The sequence below is a fragment of the Diabrotica virgifera genome, chromosome 7 (genome assembly GCF_917563875.1).
Source record: "Diabrotica virgifera virgifera chromosome 7, PGI_DIABVI_V3a".
NCBI lineage: Eukaryota > Metazoa > Arthropoda > Insecta > Coleoptera > Chrysomelidae > Diabrotica > Diabrotica virgifera.
The window spans coordinates 69,538,511-69,552,598 of NC_065449.1; the positions used below are offsets into that span (position 1 = coordinate 69,538,511).

Sequence of the window (14,088 nt, forward strand, 5' to 3'; positions counted from 1 at the left end):
AGTAACCTGATGAATTTTGAAAATTTAGAAATAATAATGAATAAAATTAGTTTTTGTCTTTTGCTAATGTTTGAAATATATAGAAATCGTGATGCATATCGGTTATAAAAACAACTTTTATTTAAACTGCCCAAACAACAAAATTTATTAACAAAACAATATTTTAATAATTCAAAACTATTGAAAGGGTGATTTCAGAAAGAGATGTAGATATAATTGTCTAGATTTAAAAAAACGGAAAACAACATGATTTCCAAAAGTAAAAAGTACTAGGTACTTAAAATAAACTAAATGGTACAACAATAAAATAATAAAGTATCAGAAAGCGGCCAAAGATGTAGAATGCAATGAAAAGTGAGTAGCATACAAGGTCCAACAAAAAAATAATTTCCTTTTGGGGGCGGTATACCATAAATCACAAAAATGTATTAAAAATCCTTTATAAAAGGTTATAACGTTTTCGGAATGTCAGTTCCATCACCAGTGCTACTTACAAGGTACACACGGTTGGGCCACTAAGAATATCTGGATGCGAACCCTTTAAATGGTATAAAGTTGTTATAATGTTACATTGTTATAGTTAATATTATGTTTAAACTTTTACTTGATTTTACATCATGGCAATGCAGCATTCCCAACTATGTGGGTTGTTTTAGCCCTGAAAGGAACCTCTTTAAATGAATCCTAGATAAAATCTGAGTTATGATCAAGAATCCGTTCAGAGAGGGCATATTATAACAACTTTACAGAATTTAAAGGGTTTTCACCTAAATATTTTTAGTGGCTCAATCATGTATACCTTGAACAACATTGATGATGGATTTGTTATTCCGAAAACGTTGTGATGTAGCTCGAAAAGGTATTTTTTAATATAAATATATCTTTTTTAAAGGATTTTAAATATTTTTTTTTTTTGAATAAAAACTGTTTAAAATACAAAACAATATGGTTATTCTCCCAAATAATATAATGAGTATAGTACCTATACCTAATAATATAACGGTCTAAGCCAAAAAATTGTATTTTATTGAATATATACATAACATTTTAATCTTTATCACTACTTTCGTTGTTAGAAAAATTAAATTGGAATTAATTAAATGCCTTGTTGGGAATTTAATAAGAGTTACTGCTATATTTAAATGTCTTTGTATCACAAACGTATAGAAACGCAAGAAATTATGATTGTAAAATAGTAAATACAGATACAACGTCTGTAAATCAGCTTTATGTTTGAAGTTTAGGGTTTAGGCTTAACTTTGTTAATAGATTCTTGAATTCATGATTCAGTCTAGGGAGAGTAACTTTTCCTCCTGTCAAAACGGTAGGTTAATGTTGAAAAGAAGTGCGTCTGTACAGAAATCAGGTGCAAAATCAACATCATCTTTTAAATGTCTTTAAATTAATACAAAGTGTTGTATTAATCACCACTTTTTAATAATTTAAGGCCGGCCGTTGTATGAAAGAGAGGTCCCCAACTGGAAGTACAACAGAGAGAAAATATTGTTTCCCGAGAGGTGCTGCCTATATCGGAGAAATAACGCAATAGATATCTAAGCGAGGCCGCAGACGGCAGACTTTTTAGTGAGTCGATAGTTTAGTTAAGTACAGAGAGTATGCAGGTGCGGCCTCGCTAAGACGACTCGAAATCGTTTTATATATCAGGTGCGAACTTTTAATTTTCTAGGCGGTTTAAAATTTTACTTGGATAAATACTGTGCTCGTATCTCGTGGTAAAATCTGAACCAAAAGTATTGGAGAAGTCTATTTTAGTCCATGTGGTGAGACCGCTCCCGTCTGGAAAAATTTCTGGTTCGGTTTCTTTGTGGATTCCTATTCAAAAATGTCCCCTCTAAACAAATCTGAAGGGTGCCGGGCGGAATTTTTGGGCAGAAATTGTTTAAACAATTTTTATAAACAAATAGAAAAAATCACGTTTTTTTGCCCCGGAACATATATTTTTAAGTTTAGTGGGTCATTCTAAACAAGAAAGGTATCTTGTGAATTTTTTCAAAAATTGATAGTTTTCGAGTTATAGGCGATTTAAAATCTGAAAAGTGCGAAAATGCTCAATTTCGAGGCCTAAAAACTCATATTTAAATTAGAACTTTTGAGGTTGCCAGATTCTTAAATTGAAGTTTAAACATTCAGCTTCAAGATTCTGAAGAGTGATTGTGTCTAACCCTAATTTAAACCGTCATGTTTTAATTGATTAATTGATAATTTTGAGAGATAAATTGGAAACAACATATTAATAAACAAAATTCACATATTGGGTAGTTATTAATAGTTTAACAGAAAATTTTTGTGTCTGCGACAGTGGTCTATATGGAATGTGCATAATACACATTTCCCACAATCACGGTATGCTATTAACGAAAACATTGAAAGAGATTAGAGGCGTGGGAAACATATACACTGTAATCGACACCCAAAATTATCAATTAAATGAATCATTTATAATACTGCAAAAAAAACAATATCAGCAAGAAATCCGATATCTGACCGATAATCACTAATGAACCATTTGTCTTTGAGAACTGGTATAAAGTATGTAATTATATTTTATATTTTAAAATAAATTCACACTGAAAAATAATTTTTTAAATTTATTGAACATAGTCAAATTTTAGTTTGCATAAGTATTTTTTTAGTAAGTAGATTATTTTTAAAGTGTGCATTATGATGAACAGAACAATTTTATTCAAATGAAAAACAGGTGATCTTTCATGATGAATGAGTGTTATATATAGGGTGTCCCAAAAGTAGCGGAAAGGTCGAATAATTCGCGAAATGAACATCGGATCGAAAAACTGAAAAATACGTTGATGGATTCGACCGTTACTTGATAGAAGTTCATTTTATCTAACAATAAAACACTGAAAACGTTTGTTTTCTATACTTCCACAAAATTTATTATAACTAAGTGACTACAGCTGTTTCGGCCGATTACTTGAGAAAGGCACTCCGCCGAAACAGCTGTAGTCACTTAGTTATAATAAATTTTGTGGAAGTATAGAAAACAAACGTTTTCAGTGTTTTATTGTTAGATTGAAAAATACGTGTTCAATAATTTCAAAAATCTATGCGATGACACTAAACAAGTCCACCATTTCAACCCCTGGGTGTGGAGCGGGGGGTAACTTTAAAATCTTAAATGGAACCCCTAATTTTTGTTGCAGATTTGGATTTTCCTTGTAAAAAAAGCAAATTTTATTCGAGCCATTTTGCGAATTGTGGATACATAGCGCTATAATCGGAAAAAACGGTATATCGTGATACCATAGCAAAATTATAGAAACGGTCTAATATCTCGAGAAATATACTTCCAAATAAAAACTAAAAAACACGTGTTTAATATTTTTCAAAAATCTATAGAATGACACCAAACAGGATTTTTCATTCCACACTCTGGAGGTGGGGTGAGAGTTAACTTTAAAATCTTAAATAGGAACCCCCGTTTTTTCTTGCAGATTGAGTTTCCTCCTCAAAAAATAAGTAACATTTATTTGAACTTTTTTAGAATTGTTGACGGATGGCGCTATATTCGGAAAATGCGATTTATTTGCGCCATCTATCAACGATTCTAAAAATGTTTTTAATATGTGTGCCTTATTTTTCATAAGGATTCTAAATCTGCAAAAATAAAGGGGGCTCCTTTTTAAGATTTTAAAGTAAAAACTTGGTTCGACACATACTCATGGTTAGTCTGCTCGCCAAAGTTGAAGGGAAGGCTTTGCAAGCATTGTATTCTTTTCAAACAGGTTTTAAAGAGAGGTGCAACTTTTAAGGTACCCATGACATTTCCATTTAAAAACTTGGTCTAGTGTTTAAATGTATGAATATTTTCTCACAACAGGGTTCAAACTAGGTTTTTTAGGTGGTTTAAACTACAGTAGACTACCTCTATAACGAGAACTGAAATGGTGGATTAATTATCTCGTTATAAGCGGATCTCGTTATATCAAACAATAATAATATTGAAATGTTTTGATGCCTCTTACGTAGTTTATTAGATGTCGATGGTCAACCTGAACAGTGAACAATATGAGACTTCGCCGCCATAAATTGTAAATTTCCTATAGTATTCAATATCGGTCGATAAACAGGCAATTGTTTATTATAGGTGGTCGAGTTTATTACAGCACTGGCCTCGATAATAAGACAGATGTTGGGCATTTCTATGTACAGGTAGTTGGGGCATTTATTTATTTATGACCATTACAACGCTAAAAACAGGTAAAGACAAGTATTCTTCGATTTAAATTTTCCTCGTTACAACCAAATATGCCTCGTTATAGTTCAATAGGAATTTCATGGGACACCTAATGTACCTCGTTATAAGCGAAACCTCGTTATATCCGTGTTCGTTATAGAGAGCGTCTACTGTATATATTGTCATCCGAAATATACAAAATGTAATGTGCAACATCTTCACGTTTGCCCCCCCCCTAAAAATTTTTATATGGGCGCCCTTGCGTAAACTAGTTCAAAACGGGAATAAGTTGGCGCAGATAAATTTTGGTACCTCTATTTTAATATTTCGCAAACTAATAGGCGTTCTGAACTAGTTTATCGGCTTTTTGGAAGACATCCATTACCCGTTACAGTCGAAATATTAGATAAGGGCACCGCTCGCCATGCATTTCTTATTGCGAGCAGTGTCCTCATTTAATAAATCGACTCTACACTTCAACCGTTTGCAAGCGAGAGTAATAAAAGTAATATATTATTCCTAGTACGCCCTGCTAATAATGAACTACCCGCACCCCTCAAAACGTTAGTACTCTATACAGTACCGAAATTTCCAAAGGAAAGTTTCAAACGGGCCATTACGCTCCTGAATTTTGCATATGTCTATAATATTTTTCGTAGCGCCATCTTATACATAGTGGCTACATTAACAGAGCTTAGATTCTTACAGATTCCTATACTTTATTCGTATTATATGTCGAATATTTACGTTTCACATGCCAATATCTATTAATTGCAGAAATTTATTTTAAAAGTACACCACGCAAAAAGTAATTTATTAATTCACATTTTTTTAACGTTATATCCTTCCATTACATATATTCTAGTGCTAGACGGAATTTTATCATGAAATTCATTTAAATACTTGAGTAATTTAGATATAAACGCTCTTATATTTATTGAGAAAAAAGCAAAACTTTCACATTTTTTAATAAACAATACACAACAGGTATGATAGCAAAAATATGGCTGTAATTAGCGACATATATTGTTAGTAGGTTAAGCATTTTTCGGTATACATATATGCTCTAGATTATGAGTGGTGTACTTTATAAAGGTGATGTGATCGCCTATACTTATAACATTACCAATGGCCGGCCTTAAGTATCTACGACAGCGAACTTTCAGCTGTGTCATGTATATTGCTTTTAAACGTCTAGAAATGCAAAGTCTGCCGTTAAAAGTTTCATTTAATTAATTACATCCTGAACGTAACCTCAAACTATAAAAAATGCAACAACATAACAAAGAAAACTAAAGGGGGGAGGTCTACCGCGCTCTGGTCAGCTGCAAACGGCAAAACTCATCGAGTCGTAGTCCGGCCAGTTCGCGCCACAATAGTCCTAGATCTAAATCCATAGGATCCGGATCTGGAGGAGTAGGCGGCGTCGGTGGGTCTTTGTTTACGACTCGGGGGGCCACGTGCTATGGCCACATCATCTGTAGAGCCCGTGAAAAGTGGCGGGCGTAACAGAAGCCTAGGGGTTTTACGAAATGTGTATCCAGTGTGCGGCAATGCGGACATGGCACCATATGACTGTAGTCACTAAAGAAGTTCAGTCGTTGTGTAGGATGCAGAACAGGTTTGTAGCAAGAATTACACTGAAACAGAAATAATACCAACATTAACAAAATATAAAAATTGAAAAATTACAGGTTATTACAAAAAAACGTAACAGCTTTTATATAAACTAGATAAGCTCTAAGCCTAAGCTATTCGATTAATTAACTGTTTGTGATTTTCATAGGTGTATCAATAGAGTACAGCAGAGCGTCGATAATCCGAACTAATTGGTACAGGGGTAGTTCGGATTATAGAACATATGTTCAAAATACATACAAAGCCCATAAACATAGTACATATGTACATACGTTTTGGTTACAAGGAATAAAACACCTGCATAATAAACAATAGAATCAAGCAGAAATGTGAAGAGACAATGGAAAACAAACAATTCGGTTTCAGAGAAGGATTGGGAACAAGGGAAGCTTTGTTCTCAATGTTAACATTACTTTAACGATCATGGGAAGTACAGAAACCAATTTACGTCTGCTTTATAAATTTTGAGAAGGCGTTTGATAGAGTTCAACATGATATGTTGTTATTATCTAGAAATATCTAGAAATGATTGGAATAGATGATAAAGATCTGAGACTCTTACAACATCTATATTGGAATCAAGAAGCTTCTATTCTGGTAGACGGCAAAGAAACAGACAAAATTTGCATTCAAAGAGGTGTCAGACAGGGTTGTGTGTTATCCCCAACGTTGTTTAACATATACTCAGAAATAATTTTTAATGAAGCCTTGGAAGGGCAATGTGGAGTTCTAATCGGGGGAGAAACTATTAACAACATTAGATATGCAGACTGCACCGCGATCATGGCTGAAAGTATCGAAGATCTTCAATTCCTTATAGATCGAGTCACTAGAGAATGCTCCAATAACGGACTTAACATAAATGCAACACAGACAAAGTTACTTGTGGTTAGTAAACAAGACGTCGGCCCTATGCAACTAATTGTCAGTGATGAACCAATAATAAAAGTTAACCATTTTAAATCCCTAGGATGTTGGATAAACGAGACACTAAATCCGGATGAAGAAATTAAAACTCGTATAGAAATTGCAAGAGGAGCATTTATGAAACTTAGATCTATTCTGAGCAACTATCAGCTGAACTTAAAACTAAGAATCAAGTTCCTAAAATGTTATGTGTATTTTGTATTACTATATGGATGTGAAACCTGGATCATGAAGGTTAACATGATGAACAAATTAGAAGCCTTTGAGATGTGGTCGTATCGTAGAATGCTCAGAATATCTTGGGTTCAACGCATTTCAAACAGAGAAATCTTAAACAGAGTAGGTCAAGGCGAAGGTGATTTAACCAAGATGATAAAAAAGAGAAAACTTGAATATCTGGGGCATATAATGAGAGGTAGCAGATACAGGATGTTGCAGTTAATACTCAATGGAAAGATCGACGGAAAAAGAGGAATTGGTCGAAAGAAATATTCATGGCTCCGAAATCTTCGGCAATGGACTGGCATATCAGCAGATCAATTGTTACATGCCGCACAAGATCGAGAACGATATCGGCAAATTGTTATGGAAGCTACCCACGCCTAAAAATTTGGGCACGGTACTTAAAGAAGAAGAAGAAGAAGAATAATAAACAAATATATTGTATGTATTTCTGCATAAACAAAACAAAAATCCGCGGTCATATTTTGCCCATATTGTCTTATTAAATCCAAAAATTCGGTCCGCGATCATATTTTTTAATTTTATAATTTTTTTTGCTTTCGGATTACCAGGGTTCGGATTATCGACGCTCTACTGTACTTGTATAGTGCAAAATAATCGACTCAAAATTGTAAATTTTATAAATCTAAAAATTGCAAATTTAAAAATGTTTAGTGTAAAGTCTTGTTTTGCGTGAATAGGATGAAGTATTCCAAATAAAAAATGCAACGTAGAGAAGGGAGTCAAAAGAATGCTATGCTGGAACAACGTTGTAACCGCTAAATCACATTTTGTTGACAAATTGAAAAAAACACTATAATTATTTTGAAAAATAGTTATTTTCCTAACAAGTGCGGAAAGTCATACTTTTCCGAATGCGACTGCAGTTTGCCGAACGACTAGAAGCGAGAGTTCGGCAAGCAGTCGAGTGCGGAAAAGAGACTTTCTACAAGCGTTAGGAACAATATTTTTTCTATGAGTCTTTAAAAAATGACCAAATCTTAATAAATTAATTTAATTAATATGAAAATACATACACAAATTAATTCTTTGACAAGGTTGTCAAAACCAAACTTTCAGCATAATTGGTTAGCATCACGACGATCTTGGTTTCCATGACGACGATTCAAAACCAGTGTTATTGTCTACTGATTTTACTTTCGAATATTATGTCAAAATTATTTTATTTCATCGATTTCTCGCGTTAATTTCATTAAAACATGAACACAAAAGATATATTTGAAATAAATTAGTAGTAAATAATATCTAAATATTGCATGTATTATAATTATCTACTTTATGGCGATATTAACATATCTAAATTAACACGCGTGCGGAAAAGTAAAACGCGTGCGGAAAAGTAAAACGCGTGCGGAAAAGTAACACACGTGCGGAAAAGTAAAACTTTCTAAACTAAAACATTTTTGTAGAAATGCGCGAAAGTAGACATATTTGCACGCTCGTAGAAAAAAATATTTATGAGCGTAATATAATAGACTATAGGATGCATAACATTAATATCAACAAAAATAACCTTAGGTTATACAAATCAAGCATTTATGAACTTATATGCTATATTTTAATAAAACAACGTGTTAAATCCCCGTCAGTTAAAACGTTGTTGTGTGGAAGTAAGGCGGTTAAAACGTTGTTTTAGAAATAAAAAATGAAGTACACGTGAAATTAAGAAACGTTTTTTCCCACTATTAATTTGGGAAGTCACTGAATCGGTTATACTAACATCCATTTTAGCTCGAAATGACAAATCACACGATTGAAAACGTTGATTTACAAAACACATGCAGAAAATTTGACGCGAAAGATGACCCACTTTAACGCATACAACGTTGTTACACCGAAAGTTGAAGATTGACTAATTTTCAAACTACCAGAACAGGCAAGTTAAGTCTCATAATCATAATATTCCCCACAGTCAGCAGTACATTATTTTGCACATTTAGAACGTTGTTCCATGGAAAACCCACATATGAATGTATTGGCGGTTACAACGTTGTTCCAGCATAGCATTCAAAAATTGACTCATTTAAATCGACACGAACCAATTAGGATCGTACGCATCAATTTTCATAACAACCCACTAATACATCAGTCACTTATACGAAGTTCGCAAGTGCATTACGAATGGATACCATATACCATATCCGTCAAAGCGGCTCAAGCAGTAGCATTATTGAGAGAAGGCCAGAGCCAGAAGGACGTGGCAAATCGACTAAATTTAAGCCAATCAGCTGTGTCCCGTGTGTATCGTCGGCACCAAGACAGTGGTGATTACGTCCGCCGAGATAAAGGAGAGGCCGTAAATGAATAGCAACGCAGAGAGATGATCGATTTCTTGTATCGAAATCCCTGAGAAATCGACATTTGACTGGTACTAATCTCAAATTAGAGCTTAGAGAGGTCCGATGTTTGGTTACCAACATTTGGACAGTCAGAAGAAGAAGGCAGCCAACCTGATACCAAAAAGGGTTACGGGTCTCAAGCTAACTGTAGCCCAGAAGCAAAGGCGATTAAAATGTACTCGCGAACATCTGGATTGGGACGACTATCAATTTAGTCAGGTATTATTCTTCTACGAAAGTATCATCTGCCTAGAGGGCAACGACAAGAGGCGTTGAGTTTATAGAAGGCAGGAGAGCGATTTGCTTAATGTTGTGTACGAGAAACTGTCTCATATGGAGGCAATTTTTGTATGTTTTCGGCAGGTATTTCCTTGGATGCGAAAATCGAGTTGCTTTTCATGCCTGGTGGAGGACGTGGAGGAGGTTTAACGGCAGACGTTACATCAGAGACATTTTGGAGGAACATATGGTTCCATACGCGGGATTTATTGGTGATGCCTTGATTTTTTTAATGCACGATGCCATACCGCAGGAATCACCACCACCAATCTGAATCTGACTAAGATCGGTATACCTACAATAAATTGGCCTGCTTTGTGCCCGCACTTAAATACAATAAAGCATGTTTGGGATGAGCTTAAAAGGATCCGGGATAGAAAAAATGCACCAGGAAGCACAATGGAATTGGGAGTTGCGCTTAATGATGTACATGTTAATGGAAAGTTAACGCCTCAAGAATTTATTAAAAAAGTCATCCTATCCATGCGAAATCGATTGGAAAATTTAATTAGTAGTAGGGGTGGTAACATCGAATACTAAAAAATAAAGAAATTCATTTGGTAATTGACGATTTCTCCATTCATAACGTCTTTCTTGCGTTCGTTCAAATAATCAATATTTAGGAAACTCTGTTTTTATTGCTATCATTTTCATATTGCGTCCTCCAAATAATGTAATAGAAATAAGTTCAGTAATAAAAATATTGTTTGCACATTGTCATACTTTTCACATTGAAATGTGAAAATGTCAAATCTCGCTTTTGGGTCGATTTTTTTGCACTTTTCTATTTTCTGGTTTTGAATAAAATTTACCTTTATCCTCTCGGTACAACAAGGCATGGCAGCAAAGATATCATAAGAATACATGGTTCCGAGGACCAGGGATGATCCGTCCCACTTCTGATTACAGAATCTACATACAATGGCGCGACCACTCACGCCCTCTAAACAGCACATGCAGACAACGGTCAGAAATTGGGTACGGCCTTCTACTTTCACCTGAAAATTAAAAGAATGTTAATTATAATTATAATATTAAATACATAACTAACAAAACACATAAATATACATAACGTATGTCCTAAAAGTTTTGGAAAAAAATTCATAGGCATTAATTTTAACAAAAACAAAACAATATCACAAAACTATATCAAGTTGTCTTAGGAAACATAAGCTTGTTTACATTCAGCCATGTGATGAATGACCGAAGTTATCTTTAACGTAAAGTTATCCTGTAGTTAATTTATAATCCTCGAATTGGTGTGAATTATCATATTTAACTTAACTACTTGCGTTATTTCTTGACAGTTCTTGAGTTATCTGGTATATCAAGTGTCACTTTATAACGCGACATTAAACCTCAAGTTATGAGATAACTGTGTAGTTATGTAAGGATATGTAAGGTTAGTTTATCTTTTGACTTGAGAAATCAAGTGAATATTCAACGAAGAACGCTGCTTCATGTTGTCCTAACTACTAAGTTCCTTAGTCTCAGCATCCGTTATGCTTCCGCTTGCAAATTGTAGAAGCCTCGGAGGTGTTACCAGAGAAGGTTCCCATTGTTTTTAGTCTGGTACTCTGGTAGGATGTAGAATAGCCTTTTTGGGTGTTGTTAGTTAGTTAGTTGTCAGTTAGTTGTTAGTTTTTTGTTGTTTGTTGTTTGTATTTATCTTTAAGTTATAGCTTACCTCAATGCAACTTTTAGCGTGTTGGCGTGGACTTAAGAAGAATGTCCCATCTACAAGGGGGTATCTGTCGAAAACCAGTAATTGTTCTTCGCATAAAACGCATTGAACTTTGGAACGACCTTGTGACGCTAATGTGGATAGAATAAAACAACGTGTGTCATCGTTGCCGTGATTTCCTTCGTCTTCGGTCTGAAACAAAAAAATACAGTAAATACATATAAAAACTATATAGCAATGAAGTATAAATACAGTTTTAGGAAATCTCTGAAATATACTAATAATATACGTCTCCCAAATATTTAGGTTACAATAATGCATGATTTGTTAAATATTAGGGATTTTTATATACATAACAAAAAAAACTGAAACAAATCCTAGTTTACAGTTCGTTAATAGAGTGTAAAGTGTTGTTTAATTTAATATTAATTAATTAATTATTCATTTTAGCACATACGATATGTCCTGTTTTAATGGTATATACCTAAGTAAAAATAAATATTTCTAATTACATATTTAATTACCAGAAAAAACCAGCCGCCGGACTATAACTTAAGGCCGAACCACGGTATAAAGAGGGACAGTAAAACCTCTTCCATGTCGTCACTTTAATCTCAAGAAGTAATACCGGCAGTACGCAATTGGTAATTCACCAGTGGTGGATGTGGGTTTTCCCTGTTAAAACCCGTACGTTTAGGGCTTACAATACCGGGATCCCGAATACCGGAATCCCGGACGATTTTTGTTCGGTTTTAAAAACCGGTCTTTATCTAAAAATACCGGTATTTTGGTATTATAGCCACTTTACACGATGCAAGTAATTGCGCAATTAATTGCACAATTTCTTGCGCAAGAACTTGTGCAATAAGTTGCAACTAACTTTCTGCAATAAAGTGATTACACGGTATACGCAACTGCATAAACTGACATGAAATAGACAGAAACTTTTACAAAATAGCATAAATTTTAGGTTATGTTGTTTTTATAAATTAAATGTAATTTTTTGAATAGAGTTATCAGATATTAGATTAAAAATGTTAGATTATAATTTGAGAAAATTATAATAATATGTGCCTATTATAACAAAATCAATTAATACCTAATCCAAGTATAGGTACCTATTTATTAATTTACAAAAGGAAACAAGTTGTAAGAAATACAAATAGAAAATAGTTTTTTAATCCCCAAGTTATCCACCAGAATAATGTTATCTGTGCAGCGTGAAATTGGTAAAAAGTTTCTCTAGTTTTGTTAAAAAATTGTTTAGTTTGAAATTTAGGATGACAGAATGTCATTGTAGTAAAAACAAACAGTGTAGCCTTAAAAGTCACCTTAGTCTTAAAAATATAACCAAATTGCAGAAAAAAATTGCATGCAAAATAGGACGTTCTATTTAGCTGCAACTTCTTGCAGAAAGAAATTGCTGCAAGAAGTTGCAGCTTTTCTGTGCAATTCGCGTATGACACGATGCAATTTCTATTGCTGCAAGAAATTGTGCAATTAATTGCGCAATTAGTTGCATCGTGCAAAGTGGCTATTACATTAGTTGATAAAAATTGAATTTATGCACAACATAAATATAATTTAAAATAATATTAATTAATTACAAGAATTTTTTTGAAGATAAAGAATCAATTTCGTTGTATTAAAATCTATATCAGGCATATTTATTACACATATACCGAGCCAAGTATGGCACTATCGAGAAACGGCAGTGTCGGCAATATAAAGCAATTGTTTATGTTTTACGTCTACTACCCAATGCCACATTTTCTTTCGAAATGCCACATTTTGCAAAAAAAAAATTAACCCGATGGAATTTTGGAAAAAATACAAATCCATTTTCCCTGAGCTTTATTATTTGGCTATAAAATATTATTTGTCAATACCTGCCACATCATTACCTTCCGAAAGAGTATTTTTAAAGTCTGAGCAGTTAACAAACCTAAGTATTTTTTAGAAATTAGACTAGGCATAAGAATACCGGTTTTAATACCGGTATCCCGATATTTCAAATTTCAAATATCAAATACCGGTATTCAGATTTTAGTTCGGTATTGTAAGCCCTACGTACGTTTCTATGCGACTAGCAATGCGAGAGTGGGGCAAAAGCGACTGGGAACATTGCGCGGTCGCCATGCGCGACTAAAGATTTTACTTCCAATTTTTCGGAGAGTGGTTCTACTGTCCCTATTTATACTGTGGCCGAACTAACAAAACAGACAAATCTGTCCCGTTTGACTATATTGGTTACTTGGACTATACTTCGAGTAAGCGAGCACATTCTATTCGAGGAGCCACAAACCAAACACAAACTATGGTGGAGGAACTTAGAAACAGCTCCTAATACGTCGGACTAAAAATGAATACCATAAAAATAAAAACAATGTCCAAGAATATATCTAAAAAAAGTGTATGATCTAATATTTATATGAGTGAAAAAACATTTCGACAACGAAATTTAAATTTTAAATTTTTTTTGTATTTATATGTATTCTAAACATAATCTCAGTGTTAATATTTATGTTACTAAAACTGGCTCCACACTCTCGGCGAAGTTACTTCGCCAAAGTTGACCGAAGTCCGAAGTGCCTCTCCACACACTCGTTCTACTTCGCGAGGAACACATTCAAGCGGTACGATACCGTCAAAGATCCCTTTGACTCGGACGAGACAGACCGACAGATTTCGGAAGTAGAACGAAGTTAGGCAAAGTTACACAAGGTGGCCGTCTACACTCTCGTACTTGTTGAACCTCGATC

General features: G+C 34.1%; 1 protein-coding gene across 1 annotated transcript; it reads right to left on the reverse strand.

Annotated features, from left to right (window-relative positions):
- Positions 1–4,402: 4,402 nt before the first annotated feature.
- Positions 4,403–13,224, reverse strand: LOC114325593 (headcase protein). The gene is made up of 4 exons (XM_050656864.1): positions 13,216–13,224; positions 11,330–11,518; positions 10,455–10,640; positions 4,403–5,856 (listed from the first exon to the last, which is right to left on the reverse strand). The coding sequence occupies exons 1-4, from the start codon at positions 13,222–13,224 to the stop codon at positions 5,680–5,682; spliced, it is 561 nt and encodes a 186-aa protein (XP_050512821.1). The 3' UTR covers positions 4,403–5,679.
- Positions 13,225–14,088: the final 864 nt, after the last annotated feature.